The sequence below is a fragment of the Danio rerio genome, chromosome 23, assembly GCF_052040795.2.
Source record: "Danio rerio strain M-AB ecotype USA chromosome 23, GRCz13ab, whole genome shotgun sequence".
Taxonomy (NCBI): Eukaryota; Metazoa; Chordata; class Actinopteri; order Cypriniformes; family Danionidae; genus Danio; species Danio rerio.
The window spans coordinates 10,287,224-10,314,186 of record NC_141043.1 but is presented as its reverse complement, the minus strand read 5'-3'; the positions used below and the strand labels follow the sequence as shown (position 1 = coordinate 10,314,186).

General features: G+C 34.7%; 1 protein-coding gene and 1 long non-coding RNA gene across 7 annotated transcripts in view; one reads left to right on the top strand and one right to left on the bottom strand.

Moving 5' to 3' along the window:
* Nucleotides 1–25,136, bottom strand: part of LOC147838166 (uncharacterized) — a 148,051-nt gene extending 122,915 nt beyond the window's left edge. Inside the window, exon 1 of the long non-coding RNA XR_015523258.1 lies at nt 24,757–25,136. This is a non-coding gene — a long non-coding RNA (uncharacterized LOC147838166). The remainder of the gene's footprint in view (nt 1–24,756) is intronic.
* The window catches only part of plxnb1a (plexin b1a), a 199,131-nt gene that overhangs the window by 91,105 nt on the left and 81,063 nt on the right, over nt 1–26,963 (top strand). For all 6 annotated transcript variants that reach the window (XM_087306601.1, XM_087306600.1, XM_087306598.1 and 3 more), the window contains exons 2-5: nt 351–430; nt 3,164–4,262; nt 13,811–13,993; nt 26,193–26,321. In XM_087306601.1, the coding sequence (XP_087162727.1) occupies nt 417–430; nt 3,164–4,262; nt 13,811–13,993; nt 26,193–26,321 (1,425 nt within the window). In that variant the 5' untranslated portion in view covers nt 351–416. The remainder of the gene's footprint in view (nt 1–350; nt 431–3,163; nt 4,263–13,810; nt 13,994–26,192; nt 26,322–26,963) is intronic.

The window sequence follows — 26,963 nt, the reverse complement described above, 5'->3', positions numbered from 1 at the left end:
TTACTTTTATCTTATTGATTGTTTAGGTCAGCTTGAATTGCCTAAAGAAAGCGGACACTACTAGCCTATAATGGCCTCTTATTAATCACATCTTATTCATATAAAACATCACAAACAGTTTGCCTCCTCGGAGGAGTACAGGATCTGTGCCAATCTGCTAGTGCAGAGCGATGCATTAGGGCCCCGCTGGTGACTGAGGGCCTGGATCATCCAATTTCCTGTCAGGGGAGGATTGCTCAGCTCAACAGCTGTGTCTCCCATGAGCCACAATGGCATTAAGCCTCCTCTCTTCAGATTGCTCAATGGCGCTCTGTGTAAGAGCTAATCGGCATGTTTTTCTACCCTCACAGACCGTCTCCGCAGGCATGTGCTATGCCACTGGATAACCAAGAGGACAGCAGCCTCTCGAACATTATATGTCTGACAAATGGTATGTGCTGTTTTTACATCATGTTTCTTGACCGGGGCTGTGTTTTCACAGGCCTTGTTTGGAGATTGTTGTCTTGTCAGAATCATAATTCATTTATATTGTAGACAACTCATTCATTGTGTTTTTATTTAGACTTACAAATACATGGAATTATCAAGATATTTGTACTTACCATGGTAATACAGTGGTGAAGTACCATTATAGGGAATATATGTATTTACTTACAAAGACATGGTTATTTTCTTATTTTACATTGTCATGTTTTAGGGGGACATTATAGCATGGTAATAAATTTTTATTTGTGTACCATTGTAATATATATGAATAAAAATACAATTAAAGTCAGAATTATTAGACCCACTTTGAATTTTTTATTTCTTTTCCCTTAACAGAGCAAGGTAATTTTCACAATATGTCTGATAATTTTTTTTTTCTGGATAAAGTATTATTTGTTTTATTTCGGCTAGAATAAAAGCAGTTTTAATTTTTTAAAAGGCATTTTAAGGTCAAAAATATTTGCCCCTTTAAGCTATATTTTTTCGATAGTCTACAGCAGTGGTTCTCAAACTGTGGTACGTGTACCTCTAGTGGTACGCAGGCTTCCTTCTAGTGGTACGCGGAGGAATTAAATATGTGATGTACATGCTACACACATTTCAAAATTTATCAAAAATGATGTACATAATAAGCTATATATGACATATAGTCTATATTTCTAAGGTAATCTGCCACATTTTTTAACTTTGTAAAAATGTTTTAACTTTTGTAAGTTGTAGCTGCTTTACTGGGCCTACTACGCTACTATATTTCAATACTGCTCATTTTGGTGGAACTTGAAGAGACAATTTTTTTCTGAGGTGGTACTTGATGAAAAATATTTGAGAACCACTGATCTACAGAACAAACCATCATTATACAATAACTTGCCTAATTGCCCTAACCTGCCTAGTTAACCCAATTAACCTAGTTAAACATTTAAATGTCACTTTAAGCTGTATAAAAGTGTATTGAAAAATATCTAATCAAATATTATTACTGTCATCATGGCAAAAATAAAATAAATGAGTTATTAGAAATTAAGAAAAGTCATTAAAACTATTATGTTTGGAAATGTGATGAAGAAATCTTCTCTCTGTTATATATATTAACATAGCCACAGGATTCCTAAAATAAGTCTTGAGCAATACAGAATACACATTGTTCTTAATTATTTTGTTGATTAGGTCACTTAGTTGAAAATGTATCAAATAAATAGACTTTTTTGAAAGTACACTATATCATATTTGATATTTGATATCGACACTTTGAAATAATAACTGATTATTCCTATTATAATTATTATTAATAACAGTTTTATAGTTTATTTTAATTATATTTAGATTATTATTATATTTATATTTATATATTATTATTATTATTACTACCTATTTGTATATTTTATATTTTATTATATATATATTATAAGTTATTATTATTATTATTATTATTATTATTATTATTATTATTATTATTATTATTAACAGGTTGTATAGTTTATTATTTTATTATATAATATATTATAAAGTATTATTATTATTATTATTATTTATTTTTATTATTAACAGTTTGTATAATTTATTATTTTATTATATAATATGTATCATAAATTATTACTATTATTATTAACAGGTTGTATAGTTTATTATTTTTATTATACTATATATATTGTAAAGTATACTTATTATTATATTATTATTAGTAGTAGTAGTACTAGTAGAAGTAGTTGTAGTATTAGTATTATTATTAACATTTGTATTGTTTATTATTTTATAAATATTATATATTACAAATTATTATTATTATTATTATTATTATTATTATTATTATTATTATTATTATATTATTATTAACATTTTGTATTGTTTCTTTTTTATATTATATGTTACAAATTATTATTATTATTATTATTATTATCATTATTATTAATTTATTAAAAGTATTTTGTATTCATTATATTTTATTTTACTCAGGGGGATATTTACCATTTTAAATGAATTGTAAATAACAGAGTACTACTTAAATACTATAATTTATTCTTTTTATTATAGTAAAAAAAAATCTAATATTTCAAAATGCTGTTAGTATTTCCATTTCATTCCATCACCATGGTATTGCCATATTTCTTTTTTTATTGGGTGCTGATTGCCATTACTTGTTGATTCTTCCTTTTAGCATGACCCTCTTAACACTTTGATGCACTACATGGGTTTAAAGTGACCTGTCTAAGCTTATTTTTATTATATTTATTTTATAGCTTGTGAATCAAAGGGTTAATAAAACATATCTAATACTAAATCAAAACCACAGCTTATAATTATTCTTAAAGGGATAGTTTACCCAAAAAAAAAAGTTTGTCATAATTTTCTCAGCTATTCTGCTGAATACAAAAAAGATATTTCGAAGGAAGGTGAAAACCTGTAGCCATTCACTTCCATAATATCTGTTTTTCATGCTATGGAAATCAATGGTTCCAGCTTTTTAGCTTTCATCAAAATGTCTTCTTTTGTGTTTAACAGAACAAAGAAACATTTAAGGTGAGTAGATTTTCATGTTTGGGTGAACCATCCCTTTAATCTAGATTTTTAGATTTAATCTAGGTATTTTTAATATGTCCTCTCACATAACTGTACTATATTCATCACTGTACTGTGCGCTAATGCTGCAGTATTACTGACTCGTATCATATGTGCTTAGTGTGTTTGCAGTGCAGTGTGGGATGGCCCTCATCTTGACCCTGCTTCAGTCCCTCATCCTGGGTGTTCTGGGGCTCCACAGCAGTTACCCTCGCTTCTCCTCCAACCACACACTCCTTCAGCACCTGGCGTTGCACCCCGATCCCAGCGTAGGCACCGTGTATGTGGGGGCCCGGGACCATCTGTTCCAGCTGGCCGGCCTTGATGGCCTCCGTCTGGAAGTGGATGAGGAAACCGGCCCGGTGAGAGACAGCAAGGACTGTCTGCCTCCAGTGACCCGGCAGAACTGCCCTCAGGCTGGGCTAGTCAGCAACCACAACAAGCTCCTATTGGTGGACCCATATTCCCTCCAGCTCATCACCTGCGGCAGCGTCCACCAGGGCACCTGCCAGAAACGAAGCCTCGCCAATGTTAAAGAAGTGCTCTTCTCTGCCGAGAGGCCTGTAGATACGCAGTATGTGGCGGCTAATGACCCGTTAGCGTCAACAGTTGGGCTAGTGGTGCGACCGCAAGACAAGGATCCCGTCTTGTATGTAGGTCGAGGATACACCAGCAGTCACCCGCCAGTCTCCACTCGGCAGCTTTCAACAGAGCCTGTGTTTTCCTACGAGGAAACCGCCAAACTTGCTGTTGCTGGACGTCTTTCGGAGTATGATCACAATTTTGTCGCCACCTTTGCGCGACGTAACCACGTCTACTTTTTGTTTTATAGACGTGACCTGAAGGCTGCCTCAAGGGAGTATCGGACGTATGTTGCACGAGTTTGTTTGGACGATCAGGCGTATTATTCTTACGTCGAGGTACCGCTGACATGTCGCTCACGCTCGACTGGAAGGACTTACAGTTTCCTGCAGGGGGCGCAAGTGGGCGGGGAGGAGTCTGGAGGATCGCAGGTGTTAATGGGAGTGTTTTCGACAGGGGTTAGTGCTGCTAATGGACCCGGTGAGGAATCTGCATTGTGTGTGTACTCTCTGGAGGAAGTGGACCGTGGGATTGATGCTACGCGAGACCTGTGCTACACGAAGGTTGGGGAGAAAGATGGCATCAAAGTGGCGTACATTGAGTATGATGTCAAATCCAGCTGTGCCAACCTGCCCACGGTGAGTCTGCGGAAATGTTTTTTAAATGTAATGTTAAGTTGTAGACTAGACATAGACATGTACTGATACGATATGTAGTCATGCAATACTGTGATAATGCAATATACTGTTATTATGTATAGGGGAATTATCGTACATTGTTCTGTCTCTGAATTTTTAAAGTAGCTTTTTAAGCACACTTTAGCTTATTTATGCTGATTATTTCAACCTAAATTTGAGTAAAAATAAAGACTAATCCAAGCATTGTGTTAAAGCTTACCTATATATTTAATTTTAATATACAACCCAGTGGTTAACTTTGTCCATATTTTACCCAAATTTAGATTAAAATAACTTGAAATTATGTTTTAAAGGGGTGGTCCACTACGATATCATATTTTAATGTTTAGTTGATGTGTAATGTAGCTGTGTGAACATAAAAAACATCTGCTCAAAGTTTAATGCAAAGGGGGATATTGGCTTTTACAGAGTTAGCTTAGCAAAGCCGGTAACACTTTATAATAACTATCACTATAAATCATTGATAAGGCATTAGCATCTAGTGAATTCATTATTTGTTAAGCATTAACTCTACATTAATAAACGTTAGGGAGCAGTTTATAACTGCAGCTACAAATGCTCTTTTCTTGACTTTTAAGCACCTATATAATGTGCTTAATAATAGTATTTTCATACTTAGTTAGTGGTTTATTTTTCATTGCTAAATTAAGTATCGCATTATTTACAACCCATTTGTATTTAAGAGTAGTTGAGGGTTTTTAGGATCATCCAGAATGAGTTAGTAAATGATTAATAAACTATTGAAATCAACATTTATATATCTTATAATTCAGGCATATACTAATAGTTAACTAATATGTTAATAAATGCTTTAATAACTCAACTTCATGCAGTTTTGTGACCTAATCTAAAGTGAGGACTATTCATTCTTTATAAATCCCTTATAAATGACATTTAAAGGCTCAATCAAATGAACAATAATCTTAGAAATCTTTTCTAAAAAGTAAAATTACTGTAAAGTTTAAACATGGCAAATAACAGGAGTGTCAAAAAACGACATAAAACTGGGTAAAACAACAACAATATAATAATTTAACAATATAATAAGATGCAATGTTTAAACTCTGCAGTGATTTTAGATAAGGTTGCAGACTTATTTTTCATTTGAAGTACAGTTTCATTTGAATAATGTAGTTTATGTCATTTTTCCTGTTCAGAATTTAACTGAACCTTTATTTGTCATTTATAAGAGATTTATAAAGCATAAATAGTGCTCGCTTTAGATTAGGTCACAAAACTGCATGAAGTTGAGTTAATAAAGCATTTATTAACATACAGAGTAACCATTAATATATGCCTGAATTATAAGATATATAAACGTTGATTTCAATAGTTTATTATTCATTTACTAACTCATTCTGAATGATCCTAAAAACCCTAAACAACTTTTAAATACAAATGGTTTGTAAATAATGCAATACTTCCTTAAGTAATGAAAAATATATAATTAACAATGTATGAAAGTACAATTATTAAGCACATTTTAAATATGTTTGTAAGTCAAGAATACAGCATTTGTAGCTGCAGATATAAACTGCTTACTAACGCTTATTAATGTAGAGTTAATGCTAAACAGATAATGAATTCACTAGATGCTAATGCTTGATAAATTAATTATAGTGTGTAGTTATTATAAAGTGTTACCGCAAAGCCTACAGCGAACAAAGTTTGGGGACTACAAAAAAAATACATCTGGGCTAGTAAGATTACAAGTATTCACCACGAGCAGCGAAGGGGTGTGACCAGAGACATTTTAATATCCATACGTTGCTATTTTAATAGAGCTTCCTCTGTTTCTAGATTTGGGCTTCCAAATGACACGACACAAAGAGAGAAGTGCTTACAATTAAATTTTAATTATGTTCCATTCATTCATTCATTATTCATTTTCTTGTCGGCTTAGTCCCTTTATTAATCTGGGGTTGCTACAGTGGAATAAACCACCAACTTATCCAGCAAGTTTTTACGGAGCGGATGCCCTTCTAGCCGCAACCCATCTCTGGGAAACGCAAACACATACAAACACACATTCATACACTACGGACAATTTAGCCTACCCAATTCACCTGTACCGCATGTCTTTAGACTGTGGGGGAAACCGGATAATTATGTTCCAGAGAATTAAAAAAATATATAGCTAGCATTTGACATTGGAGAGCTTCCAGAATCTCTCCTAGTACAGTGCTAGATTTGGTTAAAACTCTTCCAACAGACAAAGCTGTGGATTGTGAGCCACAGCCTGTAAGTATTTTTATTTGTAAAAATGTATCAATTACATGCACGGTTTCTAGCATTAATGGTTTGTTGTTGCTAGGATGTAAACAACGGAAAATGTTGTTCGGCACTGCTAACAATTTAGCTACAAATTCATATTTATCAGTCACACCTCTGTAAAGCACACACAATCTTCAGCAACGCTGCAGTGTCTCACTATGTGGCTGCTTTCCCTGCGTTCTACATCTCAAATAGCGAACTCACAAAAGCTATGAATTTTTTATATTACTTAAACACGCTTATTCTAAATATATGTGAAAGACACTTGTCAGTTGTTATTTTAGAGAGCAGGCATGATGTTCAGCTGTGTGCTCTCCATTTTTCTGTCTTAGTCATGCAGCTAACGCTGCAAATATGTACACTCTATGTACACAGTGCAAAAAATGTGTGCTTGTAGGGGCGTGATGTGGTGACGTAGGGCTGATCCACGAATCACAGCACATTATGTTAGTTGACCAATTAGGACTTTTGGAGGAACTAGGACATATGACATGTCGTTTTCATGTTAGCTGAGTAGCAGAATATAATAAATGTAAGATCAATGAAAAAAAAATGTAATTTTCAACAAGTGAAGCATGTAATTTTCTACAAGTGATTGCTTTGCATCTTAAAAACACAACCAAGTCTTAAAAATACACTCTGAAATATTTTATAGAAAAATATGTGCAAAAACAAAGCTTGATTAATTTCTGACTTTTGAAAAAGTTTCATGGTGTCGTCTGAAATGTGGAAATGTTTTAAACAAACAAATTCAGAGTTTGTTATTCAAGTCCTTATTGGTTTATTAAATGGCATACAACATTTTAAAACTTTTTTTGCAGATGTATGTTTTTTCTTTATAAGCAATGTATATAACAGTAAAATGTATTTTGTATATAATGTATTTTTTATAATGTATGTCAGTCTAATTATAGGTGTAAAAAAGGTGCAAATACAGATCACCATTATATCACAAAAATGTTAATTCCAAAATGTAATCTCTACTTTTAATGCTGTTAAATGCAAAATTATATTGTAATAATGACACAATTTTGCTGTCATGCAAAAACAATGCTGTCAGCCATTATGTTTTATTTATTTATTTATTTATTTTTGTTTATTTGTTTGATTTTAATTCAAGGAAGGTTCCATTAAGATACAATATCTCTTTTATGAGGCTGTCCTGGTCAAGCCAGGCAGCAGACAAAGTTACAAAGAAGTGCATATCACAACACACAAACACACACAAAAGGTACTTTACATGGTATAAACCATAATCAATCAATTAAAAATTAAAACGTGAACTGTTCTAATTAGACTTCAAGATAGATTTAATCATAGTGATTACATCTCATTCAAAATATTCAGTTGGGAAATAAGTATTGAACACGTCAGCATTTTTCTCAGAAAACATATTTTTAAAGATGCTGTTGTCTTGAATTTTTTTACCAGATGTTGATAACAACCAAAGAAATCAATATATGAAAAGCAAACAAAACTAATTATTTGACAAGTTAAGTTATGTGCAATGAAATGAAATGACACAGGGAAAAAGTGTTGAACACATGAAGAAGGGGAGGTGTAGAAAGGCAGTGAAAGCTCAGACAGCAACTGAAATCTCTCAGTAGTTCTTCAGCAAGCCTCTGCCCTTCGTCAGTGTAATTAGCTGCTTCAGTCCAGCATCTACATTATTAGGATGGTGAAGATGAAACCAGGGTGGACATTTCATGATCCAAAACACAGCCTAGGAAACTTTCAAATGCTTTCAGAAATAAATAATCAATCTGTAGAATGGCCCAGCCAATCACCCGACTTGAATTCAATAGAAAAAATAAACAAAATAAAGATCAGCTTGGATAGACGAGATCCACAGAACCAACAAGAATTTTACACTCTGTTCAAGTCTTCATTCTCCAGTCGTCTTTAAGAGAGTGGAACTTATTTCCCCCACTATATAATGGATCATAATTTGAAAAAACATATTGACCTAACTGGGCGATGTGGTCCAAAGTCCAAAGACATGCGGTATAGGTGAATTGGTGTGTGCGAATGAGTATGTGTATGGGTTTCCCAGTGATGGGTTGTGACTGGAAGGGCATCCGCTGTAAAACATATGCTGGATACGTTGCCGGTTCATTCCACTGTGGCGACCCCAGAATAATAAAGGGACTAAGCCGAAAAGAAAATGAACGAATAGATATTGACCTGTAGGCAAAAAGTAAGAGTATATCTGTTGATCTGGTATTATAAATATAAGTACACTACAAATATACAACAAATATGCTGTGTTTAAAATAAAGTTTTTTATTGAAGCATTTACTAATCCTCCACTTGTTCCAAAGGTGTTTGAAGATCTTGAAAAGAAAAAGAAAAACTGTACTGAAGAATATTAACATCCACAGTATTACTATAGATGCCAATAGCTGCTTTTTCCCAACATTCTTCAATATATATATATATATATATATATATATATATATATATATATATATATATATATATATATATATATGGCTGATTCCAGCGTTATGGATGTGACATTTGCAGTAAAAATTCAAAACATAAATTCGCAGAGAAAGTATACGTTAACATTATATTGAACCATCTGTTTATATTTTCCAAAACAACTAACCACAGAGTTATGGGATCAAAAAAATTCAATCTGTGAACATTTTTATACCTTAAATGAGGAAAATAAACAAGCATTATGGATGTGACAAAAAAAGTCTGCGAGTTTACAGTATACAACATATTTCCTAGAAATTCTGTGAATTAAACTGCACAACCCAAAATAAATAATGCTCAACAAAAGGATAAGAGTTGGCTCTTTATAGAACAAAACTGATTGATTTTATTTTATTTTGACATTTTTGCATTTTTGAGGGAAAAGCTTTGTTATGGATGTGACACTTTTTCGTTATGGATGTGACGGATGTGAAATTGTCATTTGTTTGACTTTGGTAAATCAAATATAATAGTTTGAAAACATTGACAGAGACATTTTAAAGTATTTTTAAAGTACTGTAAAACACTTGCCTGCGCAAAAAATGTAGAAACGGTTTCGCTATTTTGGTGAAAACATTTTTCTTTTCATGGCAAGGTTGACATTTTCATGGAATTGCTCAATTGCTCATATATATATATATATATATATATATATATATATATATATATATATATATATATATATATATAATAACTTTTTTTTTTGGTTCAACAGAAGAAAAAACTATAACTTTGTGTAAGTAAATGTTCATTTTTAGGTGAACGATCTCTTAAATAGACTAAAGAGAAGCCAGAATATTTAATTGACAGTAGAAAGATATTTGATTCATCACCTAGTTGTCACGTAACACGTTCCTCTCGTGTTTATTTTGCAGGAACATTTGACAGACGCAGTTCATGTCTTCACGCTGAAACCTTATACACATAAATCATCCATATAAATAGCTTTTGAGGTCAACCGTCCTCCACATAATCATCACAGTAGTTTAACTTTGATTGAAAAGCATGGGAATATGGGAAAACGGATGCCCACAACGTAACCCTTGGGAACCGAACCACATCGTTTTCTTCTAACGGCGGATCCAAACCAACGTTTGTCCTGATTTAGATGCATTGCTCCTCATTAATTCCCAGGCAAATTGCTTTAGTTCATGCGATTCTGCCTGCCATGTTCTGAGCGAATTACGGTTTCTCTCTTTGATGAGCACAAGACAGACGTACCTCACGTTACTCCTAACAAGATCTTTGGACAAATCAAAGAACCGAAATGCAAACAGCCTCTTCTTGACCTCTGTGTGTTTGTCTGTTTAAGAGCCAGAGCCGGGCCTGCTCACTCCTAAACAGGGTTGTTCAGATCAATAAAAGCCCCACTAGCTTAAACTGCTAATGATGTCTGCTGTACAGGGGGTAGAGAAGATAAATATATGGCTGAGGGTGAATATATCTAGGAGACTTTTAGAAAGTTTACCTACCTTAACAACAGCCTTTTGGATTTATGACATCATTTATTTATCTTCATGTTTCATAAAGCCAAATGACTTTTGGTAGAATAGCCATAACGCTTATTATAACACAAATGAGATGATATACAATATATACTAGATACAGCCTAATAGTTTTCTTATTTTTCGCATAATTGTGTTGTTGTTTTGTTGAAATACAAAAATATTTCTGCATAAATGTAAAATGAAATCATTATAAAGGGTTATTATGATACTGGATACTTAAAATCGCTCAGATACTTACAAACATCTGAGCGAAAATGTTAAACAACATTTGAGCGATGTTGAGCGCGCTCTTAAACAGCGCTGATTTGCCAATGTATTCACATGCTCAACTGAAATGACTGAGATCAGCCATGAAGATCATCAGTTCACCTAACTCACCTCTGTTTACTGAGTATAACCACAGATTGACGAACATTGGAGTGTTTTAAAGCCACAGTTCATCAGTGGATGGCTTGTATGTCAGCTTATAGACAAACCAACTGATCTGACGTGACTTTGAAAAGCTCCAGTGTCCCTGTATCTGTGGTTAGACACAGTAAACATATTATTTTATTTAGGTTGTCTTGCTAAATAGTTAAATGACTGTTAAAATAATTGACTTGACAAAAGTATTATAAATACACTAGAGTTGAGATAATTTTTCAACATATTCATAACTAAAAATTGTATTTTCACTAGCGAGTAAACAGTTAAATAGATCATCTGCAGTGAGGATAAAGAATGAGCCTCCTCCATTTGGCCTCTTTACTTTCTTTTTACTTTACTTTTACTTTACTCCTTTACTTTTGTGGATAAGAAAACCCACTCCATTTAAGACATCCATTAGCCTACATATTTAATTTTGTTTGTTAAGTGCAAAGATTTGTTTCAAAACTATTTCTAAATTCAGTTCTAATTTCCAGCAAACGAATAAATGAACAATAATAATGAAGTGTGGTCAAAAACACACTCAAACACACGCCCCATTCCTATGCTCCATATGGTGATGCAAACAACTGCAAAACCTGACAGGTGGACAAATCTAAACTTCTTTTTATTAAAACAAATATAAATATGCATATAATAAATAATCCAGATAATAATAATGATAATAATAACATTATACTAATGCAGATTATCATGAATAAACTGAAAAAGGCTCCCCAGATAGGAAGAAGGCATGGTGGTAGTGGATTTTATATTTATGCATAAAATAAGAATTTTTTTGTAACATTTTAATCCTTTAATTTTTTTCATATATAAAGATATTTGTATATTGCTGTGTATGTTAACATCCTGTGTATGTTAAGCAATGTGCTAGCATTTGGACCTGCATAGGCGCATAACTAATGTGCTCTGCTCTGGACTTAAGACCAGCTTTTAGTTGGTCAATGGCGCAATCTATTCCAGTTCCTCAAAAAAAGCCTTAACATACCTCCTTTCTGACATGCCCATGAGTCCACAAAGCGCAGCAAATAAAATTAGCAGTTTAAACAACGTGGCGCAAAACGGGAAAATTAGGGTTGGGCTGATCTGAAAATATCAACAAATTGCATCATACACGTCTTGAACCTTATTGCCCCGGGTGTATGATAGGGCCCAACATTGCTAAGTTTTGTTGACCATATTCTTCTCCTAACATAATTTCTTTGTTATTTGCTTTGCTAACATAATTCTACAAAAAATTAAAATGCCATAGACATACCATAGATTAAATCATATTTAGCATATACCTGAAGACACACAATAACTGTAATATCCAAAATATTAAATATTTTATACATTTATATACTTAAATCACTTCCCAGAAAGGAAAATTCTGTCATCATTTACTCAACCTTCACATGATGACTTGTTGAAAGAAGATATTTTGAAGAAAGCTGGAAACCTGTAGCCATTGACTTCCTTAGTATTTGTTTTTTCCTGCTATGGAAGTAAATGGTTACTGGTTTACTACTGCCTACAAGATATCATATTTTATTCTTTAAAGAATAAAGAAACTCATAAAGTTTTGAAGCTATCTGAGGCAGTGTTAATAGCGAGAACATTTTTTTTTTAAATTGTGAACTATCCCTTTAAATGTTGGTCTGTACAAATCTGTCAATTTGATGACATTGAAGCAGTAAAGCTGAAATTGTATTATCTTGTAAAACAGAGGTTCTTAAAGTGGGGGTCGGGACCCCCCGAGGGGTCGCGGGACAATGAAGGGGGGGGGGGGTCGCCTGGTGATTTTCAAAAATCAATTAATTTTTATTAAACCTTAAGACTTACTGTATTTTATCAATAACTTACTGAAGAGAAAAAATAGTCGTTTATAGTTACTATAGTAGCTTATAGTTACTAGTTCTATTGGATTGCGACTTCTCTGGTAATTACATTATACTGAAGGCATATACTGTCAGATGCAGCAGATTGATTTTATAACACCAGGTTAAACTTTCTAGCCCATTTACAGCATTGACATACATAAAAAAAAAAAACAAAGAATAGACTTGGGTCTATTGGTGTGTGTGTGCGTCATTGCATACAAGGTTTCTGTATTTAAAACCACCACCTCAGAGAATATTGGGGGTCACGAGTCACTGGCATTGTCATTTTGGGGGTTGCAGGCTGAAAAGTTTGGGAACCCCTGTTGTAAAACACTTCATCCTTGGTTTACTTACAACTTAACAAGTATTTTATTTTGAAGTGAACAGCTTGAACATGCTTCAAAAGTTGCCTTTTTGCGTTCCCCAGAAGAAAGAATTTCCCTTTGTTTTAACTGCAAGTGTAAATAAATAACGTTTAATTTTCGGGTGAACATTCCCTCCAAGCCGGCTTTTACCGATCCCAAAACAAACACCGCCTCCCAAATCCTCTACCATGCAAACCAGTTTTCCTGATCCCCATATGTTTATTCTTCAGTCTGGTACAAAAACAGCAGTGCAGATCCCTTCTAATAAACATGGAGCATGGTATGACATTCAGGCTAGATTTTATCAAAGACGGCTGGAGCAGATTTGATAGCGTTAGCCTCAAAGAAAAGAACAGCCTTGCCATCCTAGTGTGAGACCAAGATAATCTTCATCTAATCAGCCTTTGTGAACTAAGAGGATTTGACAGCCTTGAGGCAATGAGAGCTAAACCCTTACCGTACCAAAAAAAGAAATCCCTGAGTTTATTATTACACAACATGAAACTGGATTATGTCATGATGATTCTGCCAAAAGTGGAGTCACGTAAATGTGTTTTTGTTTCCCGCAGAACACCCTGAACGCTTATCCCTGCGGCTCGGACCACACCCCGAGTCCAATGGCGAGCCGCGAGCCGGTGGAGGCTGAAGCTGTATTGGACAGCCCGTCCGCTCGGCTCACTGCTGTCGCCGTCAGTGTGAAGGAGGGGCACACCATTGTCTTCCTGGGAGACTCCAAAGGCTATTTGCATAAGGTATCAGACAGGAAAATTTGTCTTTTGAATGGCCATTTCTGTTTATTTTTGATTTACAGCAGTGGTTGAACTAGTTTGACTATGTGACCCACATTTGTCTGTGGTCATTAAGCTATGACCTACTTAATTTTTTTAGGAAATTGACTTAATGTAAAAAAAAAAAAAAAAAAAAATCTAAAATGCTGTATTTTAGGCCCAATCCCAGTTCTATTTTTGTACCCCTTCCCTTTCTTCTTCCCCTTGACAAAGTGTGAAGGGGAAGGGCTGTAAAATTTACCCCTGCACACATTATGTCATGGCGATCTCTTACTTCAAATGAGATCAGACGATCGTGACTGCTGTAGTTATTCCAGTTGTGTTATTTTTTGGTGTTTATTTTCAGGAAATCACTGAAGGCTATCATGTTATCATAAAGACATAAAGTGGCAATAAGATCGTAACTGTACTATGTATTTACAACCTGGCCATATTCCTCTGTGCAAACACACAAAAACAACATTAACATTATAGCAGACACTGTAAAAAGGTCATTTCCAGCCACTAGAGTCAAGACTATTCGGATAGGGTATGTTGTGGGACTGCTGTACAGGAGTTATTATTATGCTTTTAGAAATAAAGGTACACGAGCTATCACTGGGGTGGTACCTTTTAAAAAGGTACAAGTTTGTACCTGAAGGGTTCATATTGGTACCTCAAAAGTATATATTAGTACCTACAAATTTTAAGAGAAATGTACCTTTATTTCTGAGAGGGTATGGATTATAGATGGTGAAATTTAGAGGTTTTCATTTTAGCTTTTTTGTTTTAAAGCATGACCGCCATTGTGAATATATTAAAGCATACAGCTAAAGTCAGAATTATTAGCCCTCCTGTTTATTTTTTTCCCATTTTCTGTTTAACGGAAAGAAGGATTTGTCAACATATTTTTAAACATAATAATATTTTAATACTATTATTATAAATATATTTTAATAATATTTTATTTAAACATTTTAATAACTCATTTCTAAAAACTGATTTATTTTATCTTTGCCATGATGACAGTAAATAATATTTTCCTAATATTTCAAGACTTTTCTATACAGCTTAAAGTGACATTTAAAGGCTTAACTAGGTTAAATATGTTAACTAGGCAGGTTAGGGTAATTAGGCAAGCTATTGTGTAACAATGGTTTGTTCTGTAGACTGTCTAAAAATATGTACAGCTTAAAGGGGCTAATAATTTTGTCCCTAAAATGATATTTTAAAAATTAAAAACTGCTTTTATTCTAGCCGAAATAAAACATATAAGACTTTCTCCAGAAGAAAAAAATATTATCAGACAAACTGTGACAATATTCTTGCTCTGTTAAACATCATTTGGGAAATAGTTAAAAAAGAAAAAGAAATTCAAAGTGGGGCTAATAATTCTAACTTCAACTGTATGCTTTTTTGTTGTAAAAAATACGTAATAATGACAAAAATACTAATTTTTGAATCTCCTTACCTCTGCAGCCATGCTGCCGTGGTAGATGGTGTGTTCTCGGAAATTTTTGTTCCCCTTGGGTTTAAGTGTGGTCCTGAAATATATCCGTTTCAAGGGGTGTCTAGCCCTTCCCCTTAGCCCTACGCCTTCAAGCTAAAGAGAATTGGGACATCCCTACCCCTTCACGTGAATGCGCAAAACATAAGGGGAATAGCTAAGGGGTGGAATTTGGATTGGGATTTAATGCACCTGTCAATATTAAGATTTATGTAAGGGCTTATTTGGAGTTTTTGTCAACCGTTTTAGAAATAAAGGTACAAAAGCTGTCACTGGGATGGTAGCTTTTTAAAAGGTACATTTTGTTTCTATAGGGTGCATTTTGGTACCAAAAAGCTACAAAGTTGTATCTAAAATAAATCCTAAATTCTAAAATCCTACATGACGGTAGTTTGATTGTGGTGCTTACATGTTTACACTCTGAGAGCAGCATTTACAGCAGATTTTCAGTCCATAATATTGTAGTGATATTAGCGTACGGTAAACTTTATTAACTTAGAAATCATTTGACTAAGGTTCGTCTTTAAACACTGAAATGCCTCGTTTCCTATGACTGGTACAGTACGTTACGGTTCGGGTCGGTACGGGTCACCTTTATCAGGCTTGCGGTTCCACTAGCAAGGGTTCCCTTTTGGTGGGCGTGGTATAGGACAAAGTTTCAGTCGACGTCATGCTCGCTCAAGAAAATGTCTACAATAAAGCTGCACATGTCTCTCACATATCATATGAAAAGCACTTCTCACAAAACAGATGCTTTACACACATAAATACTTCTGTATAAATGTTTATTACTAACATTTCTATGAACATGAGTTGATTGTAACTGCAGATCAATGAACATATATGAACACATACAGACCCTTACAGTCCCCGATATGTTACCAACTACGGAAAAAGTACACACAGCATACATTTCGTCCTTAATTAGTTTCAAAACAACACAAAGTATAGCCTACAGTCAGTGAAAACCTCTCATCTGTGTCTGTAATCTTCAGCGGCACATGTAGCCTCTGTTAGAGAGTCATTCCATCATTCCCAGTTCATATTAGTCCAAAAGGGATGATAAAAATTAAAACAAGGCAGTTTGTTCACGTTTGCTGAAGAAATAACGTGCTCCTTGGCTTCCCCTTTTTTCAGCGCTCCACTCCCATGTTTGTCCTTTTCTTTCTGAATGAGTCATTCGCGCGTTTGTCAGCTTCTTACAGGATCGGGTTTCCAAAGCTTGTCAATAATCAAGCGCACATTATAATTATCAGCTCAAGAAGTTTTTTATTTCAGATATAGACGCGCAGCGAGCGCAAGTAATCTCTCGCTGTGTATTTCAAACATGGCGGGTCCTTTGTTTACATTATGGCTTGTTGCCTAAGCGAATGACGTATCTCTGTAAATCAATAGCGTTCAGCTGCGCGTCTAGCTCTGCCTTTTGGTACCCTTTCTTGTGTTTGGGACCCCTTCGAATGGGTGGCGAAAAAGTGGTACGGTACGGTTTGGTTCGGTACGCCTTTTGACAGTGGAAACGGCCATAAAAGCATTCCAAACCGAACCGAACCGAACCGTACCGTACCGTACCACTCAGTGGAAGGGGGCCAAAACAGTACTGCTGACGATACGAACTAACTTTGCCTCTGAATAAATAAACAAAGACCTCTGATCACTCACTTACCAAATCTATAGAGACAGGACAATCAACACCAACTGGAGCCGGGTCTTTATCAAAAGGAGACAAGCAGCAAATCCGGATTTCACCGTTTCTAGATGAGAAAAGCTCTTGGGTAAAAATGTTCCTTAGACATGCCGCGCGTCGCATGCACTGTAATCCACACGTGAGTCCAGCTGCGCTCTCATAGAGAGAAAATGGGAACAAAACCTTCACTGCAGCAAATTATAAAAAAAACACTGACGACCCGTAACTCAAGAACAATTCTTGTTCTCCCGCTTGTTTTGGCAAAACAGTGTGGCGTCTTTCTGCTGGCTAAACACTGTAACTAGTAAAAACAGTCTTCAAAGCTATTATGCATATTAATGAAGTTGCACTGCATACATACAGTTTTTTACAATGGCTATGACACTTTTTTCAATACATTTAACAAGTTTGCTAAACTCTTAACGCAGCAACACACCTAAAATACACAATTGGCAAAACAGTTAATTTTATGCTCAAAATCAAACATTATAAACTAAACCTCTAGACTACTTTTCAAAATACAATAATAAACGAACACACTACACCATGTCTAACAAAACACTGCAATCATGTTTCAAAATGAAATTATTGTTCAAAACACAAACACATGTTCTCTTCCAACATAAACATTCAGTCAATCAGAACACACTGACAATAAAAACACTATCATCAGCTGACATTACAGAAACTGCATTAGTTTATGTGTCAGCTCTGCCCTTATATTTGAATTCTCGTTACTGTTTTGTTTCATTGGGTTAAGTAAATGCATGCATTTTCTTTCTTTTACTGCAAAAATTCTATACAAAATTTACAGTTTATGTAAAAAAAATACAGACACAGAATTTCTGCAGTACATACTTTTTTTTAGAAGGACATCACTGCAAACAGAAAAAGCACCACAATTATAATAAAATAACAACGTAATCTTCTTTTCTGCCCGGTCTTTTGCCACATGTTCTCATCCTAATTATACTTGATATCTTCTGTGGCCCGGCACGGTAACTGTGGCCCTTTGGCCTATTATGTTTTTCCTACGGCGACATCCCCAGCCTTGTCAACATTGAAAATTTCATGTGGTACTTGATTGGCCTCTAACTTCATGACTCTCTGAAAGTAATTAGACACAGTATATGCAAATGCTGTACTGTATATGTACTGTATGTACTAATGAACTCCAGGTTTAAAGAGTAGTTTACTGCAAAACACACTGTGTATAGTACAGTAATGACTGTATTGCATAATCTTACATGGACGTATTGGTGACAGAGTTCTTTGATGCGCTCACTGTTCCTTTCAAAAACCTCAAGAGTCCTCTATTAGAACATATGATCATGTGATTGGAAAAACCAAAACAAGACATGAGTGTGCTTTCTAGATGGGAATCAGCTGTCATATATATATATATATATATATATATATATATATATATATATATATATATATATATATATATATATATATATATATATATATTTTTTTTTTTTTTTTTTTTTTTATATATATATATATATATTTTTTTTTTATATATACATTTATTTATTTATTTATATAACCGCAATATGCTGTTTCTCATTGGCAATTGGATAAAATACAGGGAATAAACTTGTGTTTCAATTCACAATTAGAACAGCTGTTCACTTTGACTTTATCCTATATAATTTCTGTTTAGAACATGGTGTTATCTGTTCTGACATACTGTGTTAAAGCATTTGTAAATTTGACTGTAAAATTACATTGTTTTGTTCTTGGTTGTGCTTGTGTGTAAAAGAAGTTAAAGGGTCACGAAACACCAAAACACATTTTTTGAGCTGTTGACAGTCATATATGTGTCCCACACTGCTAAAAACACTATTAGGACACCTATATTTCACTAAAAAGTGTAAATTGGTTGTTTTTGCGTTATTTCAAGCAAATTCGTACTTCCTGTTTGAAACGAATTTTTGAAGTTCCATCACGGCCATGACATAATAGCGTTGTATTCCAGCGTGCAGACTGGGCATCTGTGCCAGAGTGTGTCTTATTACGTCTTACAGTGTGTTGCATTAATGCATGAGTAAGGCTTGGTTCAAACCAATCAGCGCGCTCTATTGTGCAACTTCATTAATATTCATTACTGTCACAGTGTAGACGGCAAAGACGCCACGTTGTGTTGGCAAAACAAGCGTGAAGTTTTGCTTTTATAGTTTGCTGCAGTTAAGTTTCGTTTTCATTTTCTCTCTGTGAGAGCGCAGACTCACGTGTGGATTAACAGTGTACGCGACGCGCGACAATAACTTACGTGTCTAAGGAAGATTATTGTTTACCTGAGAGCTGTTCTCATCTGCAAACGCTGAGATCCAGATTCGCTTGTAGTCTCCTCTAAATAAAGACGCGGCTCTAGTTGCAGTGGATTGTCCTGTCTCTACAGATTTGGTAAGTGAGCGACCAGTGCTCTTTGTTTATTCAGTTCGTATTTTATTCGTATCAAACAAACTATTGCACCGAGTGCAATAGTTAGCACTAACAGTTACAACCAAACTGTAACCTCGTGTTGGATTTTGTGACCGGAATAACACACGCAGCTTTCTGACGCTACCTGCCGTGTGTATCTAAGTTTTCGGGAAATGCTGAGTTTTTTTTTTCTCTCATTCGCCGTGCGGTATCAAACATTGCATGAAAAATACACGCTTATAGCAGCGCCTCGAAACAAATATCACGTTTGTCGGGAGGGACATGAATGAATTCCCTGAATGAAAGAGCCAAACTGCAGTAAAAGTCCACCATTTAATAATTTGGCAAATAATTCGACTACAGATGTCCATGTAAACACAGTCACATTGTCCGCTGTGGGTGTGTGTTTTGACTCTGAAATTCAGCGTGCCCAAATAGACACTCCCATACCAAGCCGCTTTTCTTCCTCCGACACTCCCCCCTAAACAGAGCTGGACACGCCCACTTTTCTGACTTTTTCTAAAGTAGAGGTATGAAAACACACTGCTGAAACGAGGGGGTTTCATGGCCCTTTAAAGCATTTTAAATTTGTGCTAACTGGATGCATTTTGTGTCAAAACAACAAGAAATGTGTTAATTGTATAGCCCACGAAGACGGATGTTGTGCTAACTGTGTTAAGAGTTTAGGAAACTTGTTAAATGTATTGATAAAAGTGTCATAGCAATTGTAAAAAACTGTAATAGAGCGCGCTAATTGGTTTGAACCAAGTCTTACTCATGAATGAATGCAGCACACTCAGAGACGTCATAAGGTACTCCCAGGTACAGATGTCCAGTCTACACGCTGGAATACACGCTAAGATCTCATGGCTGTGACGTAGCTTCAAAAATTAGTCTTAAACCGGAAGTACATATTTGCTCAAAATAGTGCAAAAACAACCAATTTTCACTTTTTAGTGAAATTTATGTGTCCTAATAGTGTTTTTAGCAGTGTGGGACACATATACGACTGTCAACAGCTCAAAAATGTGACCCTTTAACACTGGGAGAACGAGCAAACACCATGTACAAACTCCACTCAGCCGAGGTTTGAACCAGCGACAGTGCTTGTTCCGAAAGTTATTTATATATAGATAAAAGGAATTAAATATGGGAAAGAAATAAATAAGTTTTACTCTTCTAAAATAACTGAAGGGTCCATCACCTTTATGTGATCTAAAACAGGTTGCCAAGTAAGATGAAACATCCCAGTACAACCTCTTACAGTTTAGTGTATATTTTCTAAGGTCAAGTGTAAGGTCCATAAGCCATTGCTTAAAAAAGTTAAAGAAGGATTTTTCTTTCTATCTGAGCATCATTAACCTTCGAGCTAGAAGCATAGCAAAGGCAAACACATTTTTCTTTATTAAAATATAAGGAGGTGTGGTGAGATGCCAGATATTTTAGTGCATCTCTAATGAACATGATATCTTAATGCCAAGCATTCACCCACATTTATTGGTAGCTTGCTTTCTGAAAATTTCCTGACTTTGACAGCATAAATTGCATGCTCATGGTTTCTTTTCGCATACTTTTGCTTAGTTAGATTTTTTTTTCTGAGGGGAAGAACTTATTACTTCCTAACAATGAACAAAAAAACAATTGAGGAATAACACTGAACTAAGACAGCATGTTTTTCATAATCAGTCTTTGACAACAGCTTTCATGCGCAAAATATGTTTCCAATCATAGCGGCTCACTCAAAACGGTGTCACGATTCACCAGTTGTGAACCGCTGATATATATTACGCCTTCCAAACCGCTAGGGAAACACCAGTCCACTTAATATGGTAATATTATCCATCTACTTAAGCAGGGAAGATATTTTGCCTGCTGGGCGAATGTGTCATAACCGGGATAATGCTGAAACAGCAGACCTAAAGTCCGCAAAGTACCGGCCACGCAGTATAAAACACTGCATTTGCATGGACTGAGATTCTTTAGAGACCACCAGAGTCTTATTTTTGACAGTGCTTGTAAACTCCAAGAGCTTGTGAGCTAGAATTTAAACACAGACTGAGTTACATCTGGGCCTGTGTATTTGCATGCCACAGTGGGCAAAGGTTAAACCGTAGAGTTTGGTTAATTCATGTCCTGAGCCTCTCCATGATAGACAGCCTCTGTTCCCTGCCATTCTGACACATTTTGGCAAGCCGTTGTCATTGTTCGCAAGCTTGTGTGATATTTTTTTTGCAGAAAGCAACAACAATAAGCATTCTCAGTGGGCGTCATGATTATTTGCATAAGCATGACCTTAAATTAACCTCATCATGTGCTTAGTGATAGTAAAAAAAAAATCTGCAGTGGCATGTATGTGTCATGTCAACTCATTTACAAATGCACAGGATTGCAGGAGTTATCATAAACACATATTTATTTACAAAACCACACTTAAATTCAGGAACATGTAATACAGGCTTAACATCAAGGGTTGACACTTCAATACCGGACAAGGATTGAACAAAACACAGGCGCATAAATACACAGGACATGATTACACAAATCCCAAACATGGGTGATACAGCAGGTTTAACTCATGATCATTAGAAAACAGAGGGAAACAGAACAAAGGGGTCACCTGACATAAACACAAAGCACATGGGAAAACACAACACACACAACAGACATGACAAAATGAAACAGTTTTACACACTAATGTGGCTGATGGTAACTTTTTATTAATTCTACCAATGGCTGAGAGAGAACACAATGCTGTATGGCTTAGTGCAATTATCAATTCACAAAGATTATGTTATATTTATGATAATATGCAAACTGCATATTTTAACATCACATTTTAACATTGATCTTTTAACATGAGCAGCTCATGTTAACAGTTTTTTCAGTGTCTAAGTGCAGCTCAGTTAAGAGTAAAAATATATTATATATAAAGCCTAATATTACATCTATAAGTAGTAATTTAATAGTAATACACTTAAAAATGTTTGTTTTAATATGTTATGGTTGTATACTGGTATTCCACTGTATTACATTGACAGTCACAGCCATTTGAGTTCTGAATAAGCCAAATAGGCTCAACCCACCTGTTGACTGTAGTAAAAATCACTTTCTATATTCAAGTTTCCATGTATTAAATAAATAAACTGCCACTTTTCTAATTAAATGACACACACACACACACACACACACACACACATATATATATATATATATATATATATATATATATATATATATATATATATATATATATATATATATATATATATATAATATTACAGGCTAATTCACATATTTCAGGATTTGAATAATAATAATACTAATAAATAAGAAGTATTTTTTTAATACTAGACAACACTTGATGATTTAATCTCTGTCAGTGACTCAGTGACAGTTAAGTGTTTCTGTCACTGTGTTTAATCCTTTTTGTGCAAGCCTGTATAGTGTACTTAATGCTACATGGTAAAGTGTTTAATATTGGTAGTTCATTTTGAAATAAAAATAGCAAAATGTTCCTTAAGAGATAAATTTTTTGTAGGAAACAGTGCTGATGAGGTGAACGCCGAGAAAACATGACTGCTATACCATGACATTAGGATACAAGTGATAGGATACAAGGTTATCTATATCAAAGAACTGCAAATAAGCAGATATTTTAACAATTTATCGATAAACACACACCTTGGTCTCTCGCTGTCCATGGCTGTGGTTTGCTGATCAAACGATGGGGAGGAGGCGAATACTGCAGCTGTTTTCTTATCAAATTTAAAGGGATAATTTAGTGTACAGTTTATGAGCTTATCGTAAAAGTTTAAGGGGGGCTGAGTTGAAATATAGGGGGGCTACAGCCCCTCTAAAATAGGCCTAGCAACACCCATGGCGCTTGTAGAACTGGAAGTGAAAAAAACTATTATAATGCCCCTATTATGGACTACAAAACTTATATAGGATAGCCATTCATGGCAAAACAATTTCAGTCTTATAATGTGTATTTATGTTTACCTAATTATTCTAATTGACTCCTATATAATTTGTTCAGAGATTAACTTTTCCAAACCGCTCGTAAATTTCGTAAATGTCGTAAATTTCAAAAACTAAATTGTGGGCCTTAAAAAGTCTTCAATTCACTGAAATATTGTGCTGTAAATTAAGTTATTTAATTATTTTTAGCAGGTCTTAACTTTGCTTTGTCCAAGTAAAGCTACTCAATCGGGCCAACATTTATCCAATCACCAATCACTAACATATCACCAATATCTCAATAAAACTTTAAATATTCATTAAATTTCCTTCAACTAAATCCCTTATACAGTATATTAGGCATGGCCACAGTGGAATGAACCACCCTTAGTTTTTATATTTATGTTTTTTTTTATTGCAAACAGAAAAAAAATCTAAATTTGGAAGCAAATTTCCTATTAGATTCCCTAATCAGGGAAAGACAACTAAAAACCATATGATTCCTAATGTTAATACCGCCATTAGAAAAAGAAATCCTTGGTGTTTAACCCTATAAACATCTACATTTTTATTTTTAATGGTCTTTAAAGGGTATTGAAAGTCTTAAATTTGACCTGATGAAACTTGCAGAAACACCGCGATTGAAATTAAAGGCCCATCATCACCAATACTAGATTACGGAGCAAGTGTCGAATCAGCCAGTCATATATGTGTGAGCCCAATGCAGGAACGCATTGATAAAGCACTACAGATTGTACACCAGCGTATTGCTCTATTTTCTTTCTGGAAAACTATCTATTTAATTGTTAGTTACATTTTATTTATTTATTTTTTTTTAATGATACACTATGTTGGGTATACAGATATAAATAAATAAAAGCTGAGAATTATTTTTGCCAAAATGATGGCACTTTTACATTGTCTTATTAATGTTTTATATATATACAGTTAGGTCCATAAACATTTGGACATTGACACAATTCTAATATTTTTGGCTCTATACACCAACTAATACAACACCAACTGAAGCAACCAAAGAGTTTTTGAAGAGGAAAAAAGTTAAATGTTATGCAATAGCCAAGTAAGTGTCCTGATCTGAATTCGATTGAACATTTCACTTGCTGAAGACAAACCTGAAGGGAAAATGCCCCAAGAAGAAGCAGGAACTGACGACAGTTGTAGAGGCCAGGCAGAGCACCACCAGGAATGAAACCCAGCTTCTGGTGATGTCTATGCAATCCAGATTTCAGGCTGTAATTGACTGCAAAGGATTTGCAACCAAGTATTAAAAAGTGAAAGTTTGACTTTTGATTATTGTTCTGTCCAATTACTTTTGGTCCCCTAACAAGTGGGAGGTACAAATGCAAACTGTTGTAATTCCTAAAGCGTTCACCTGATTTGAATGTAAATATCCTCAAATTAAAGCTGACAGTCTGCAGTTAAAGCACATCTTGTTAGTTTCATTTCGTTTCATAGAGCCAAAAATGTTAGAATTGTGTCGATGTCCAAATATTTATGGACCTAACTATGTATATATGTATTAGGTATACCTGTGCAACTGCTCGTTAGCACAAATTTCTAATCAGCCAATCACATGGCAGCAACTCAATGCATTACGGCAAGTAGACATGGTCAAGACGGTCTTCTGCAGTTCAAACCAAGCATCAGAAGAAGGGTGTTTTAAGATTTAAGATACTTTGAACGTGGCATGGTTGTTGGTGCCAGACGGGCTGGTCTGAGTATTTCAGAAACCGATCCACTGGGATTTTCATGTACAACCATCTCAGAAAGCCATTCTGGGGGTCTAACCCGGTACTAGTAGCGTGTACCTAATAAAAAGGCTGGTGAGTGTGTGTATATATATATATATATATATATATATATATATATATATATATATATATATATATATATATATATATATATATATATATATACAGTATATATATATCCAAAAAGCCAGAAATGTGATATATCAATATATATCGCTTCAAAAACTGTTTAAAAAAAGACAATTCCAGTTAAATAGCTTCACTTTTCAGATGTTTTAGCTGTTCCTAATTGAAAAATCACAAACTCATTTGTGTTTTCTCTCTCACACATCTCCAATGATCTTGTGTACTCATCCATGCATCCATACACACACACACAGCTCTTCACTCTTGCGTAATAGAATAACAGTGCAGTGCATGAGTCGTCCAGCAGCAGTTAGTCAATGCTAATCCAGTTAAAACACAAACCTGAATGGCTGCAGCTCTTGGTGTAAGGTGTCTGAGACTCTTAAGCTGGATACCTGCTCTCCTGATGGGATTCTCACTCCTGTAATCAGGTTTTTCTGCAATCGACCCCAGTCGTGATACAATTCAAGAGGCATTAGGCTCCTTTCTCAAATCCTCCAGCACCGTTTCCTTTAATGAGACTCAGAAGTTTAAGAGCTAAACCTTTTCAGCAGACACTTTCAGCACTTTTAGTTAGACCTGGCCACATCCAGTGTTATGTTGCAACTGATGTAGTTTCATAAGCCTAAATATGCAATTAAACCTCGAGGAAGTTCTTAGGAGCCGTTGTCAGGTTACTTATTGAAACTCCTCTTTTTTTTTTAGGTGTTCTTGGGTAACTCGGGAGAGGTGAAGAACTACTCCAGTCTTCTCATCCAGTCTGGTTTGGCCATCAGCAGTGATTTACTACTGGATTCCAATCACAGACACATCTACATCATGACCAGCAATTCTGTGAGTGCAGAAGTCATCACATCAGTTCACTGCAGGAGGGAAAAAGATTAAGTGTCTTGTTTGTTAGTCTTGTACATGTGGATATAGGTCTTATACACATTTACTTTTTTGAAGATAGAGTAATATAGTAAATTTAGTACAATTGTAAAATGTGGCCCAGGATTAGGGCTGCTCGATTATGTGAAAAATCACAATCACGATTTTTTTGGTCATAATTGTATTCACGATTATTCAAAACGATTATCAGTTGAAGTCAAAATTATTCTTCCTCCTGTGAATTTATTTTTATATATAAATATTTCCCAAATTATGTTTAACAGAGGTTTTTTTTTTACAGTTTTTCCTATAATATTTTTTTCTTCTGGAGAAAGGCTTATTTGTTTTATTTCAGCTAGAATAAAAGCAGGTTTGAATATTTTGAAACCTATTTTAATAGCTTGATATATACGTTTGATTGTCTGCAGAAGAAACTACTGTTATACAATGACTTTTCTATTTACCCAAATTAAGCCTTTGAATGTCACTTTAAGCTGAGTACTTAAAAAACATCTAGTAAAATATAATGTACTGTCATCATAGCAAAGATAAAAGAAATCAGGTATTAGAAATGAGTTATTAAATCTGTTTTGTTTAAACTGCGCT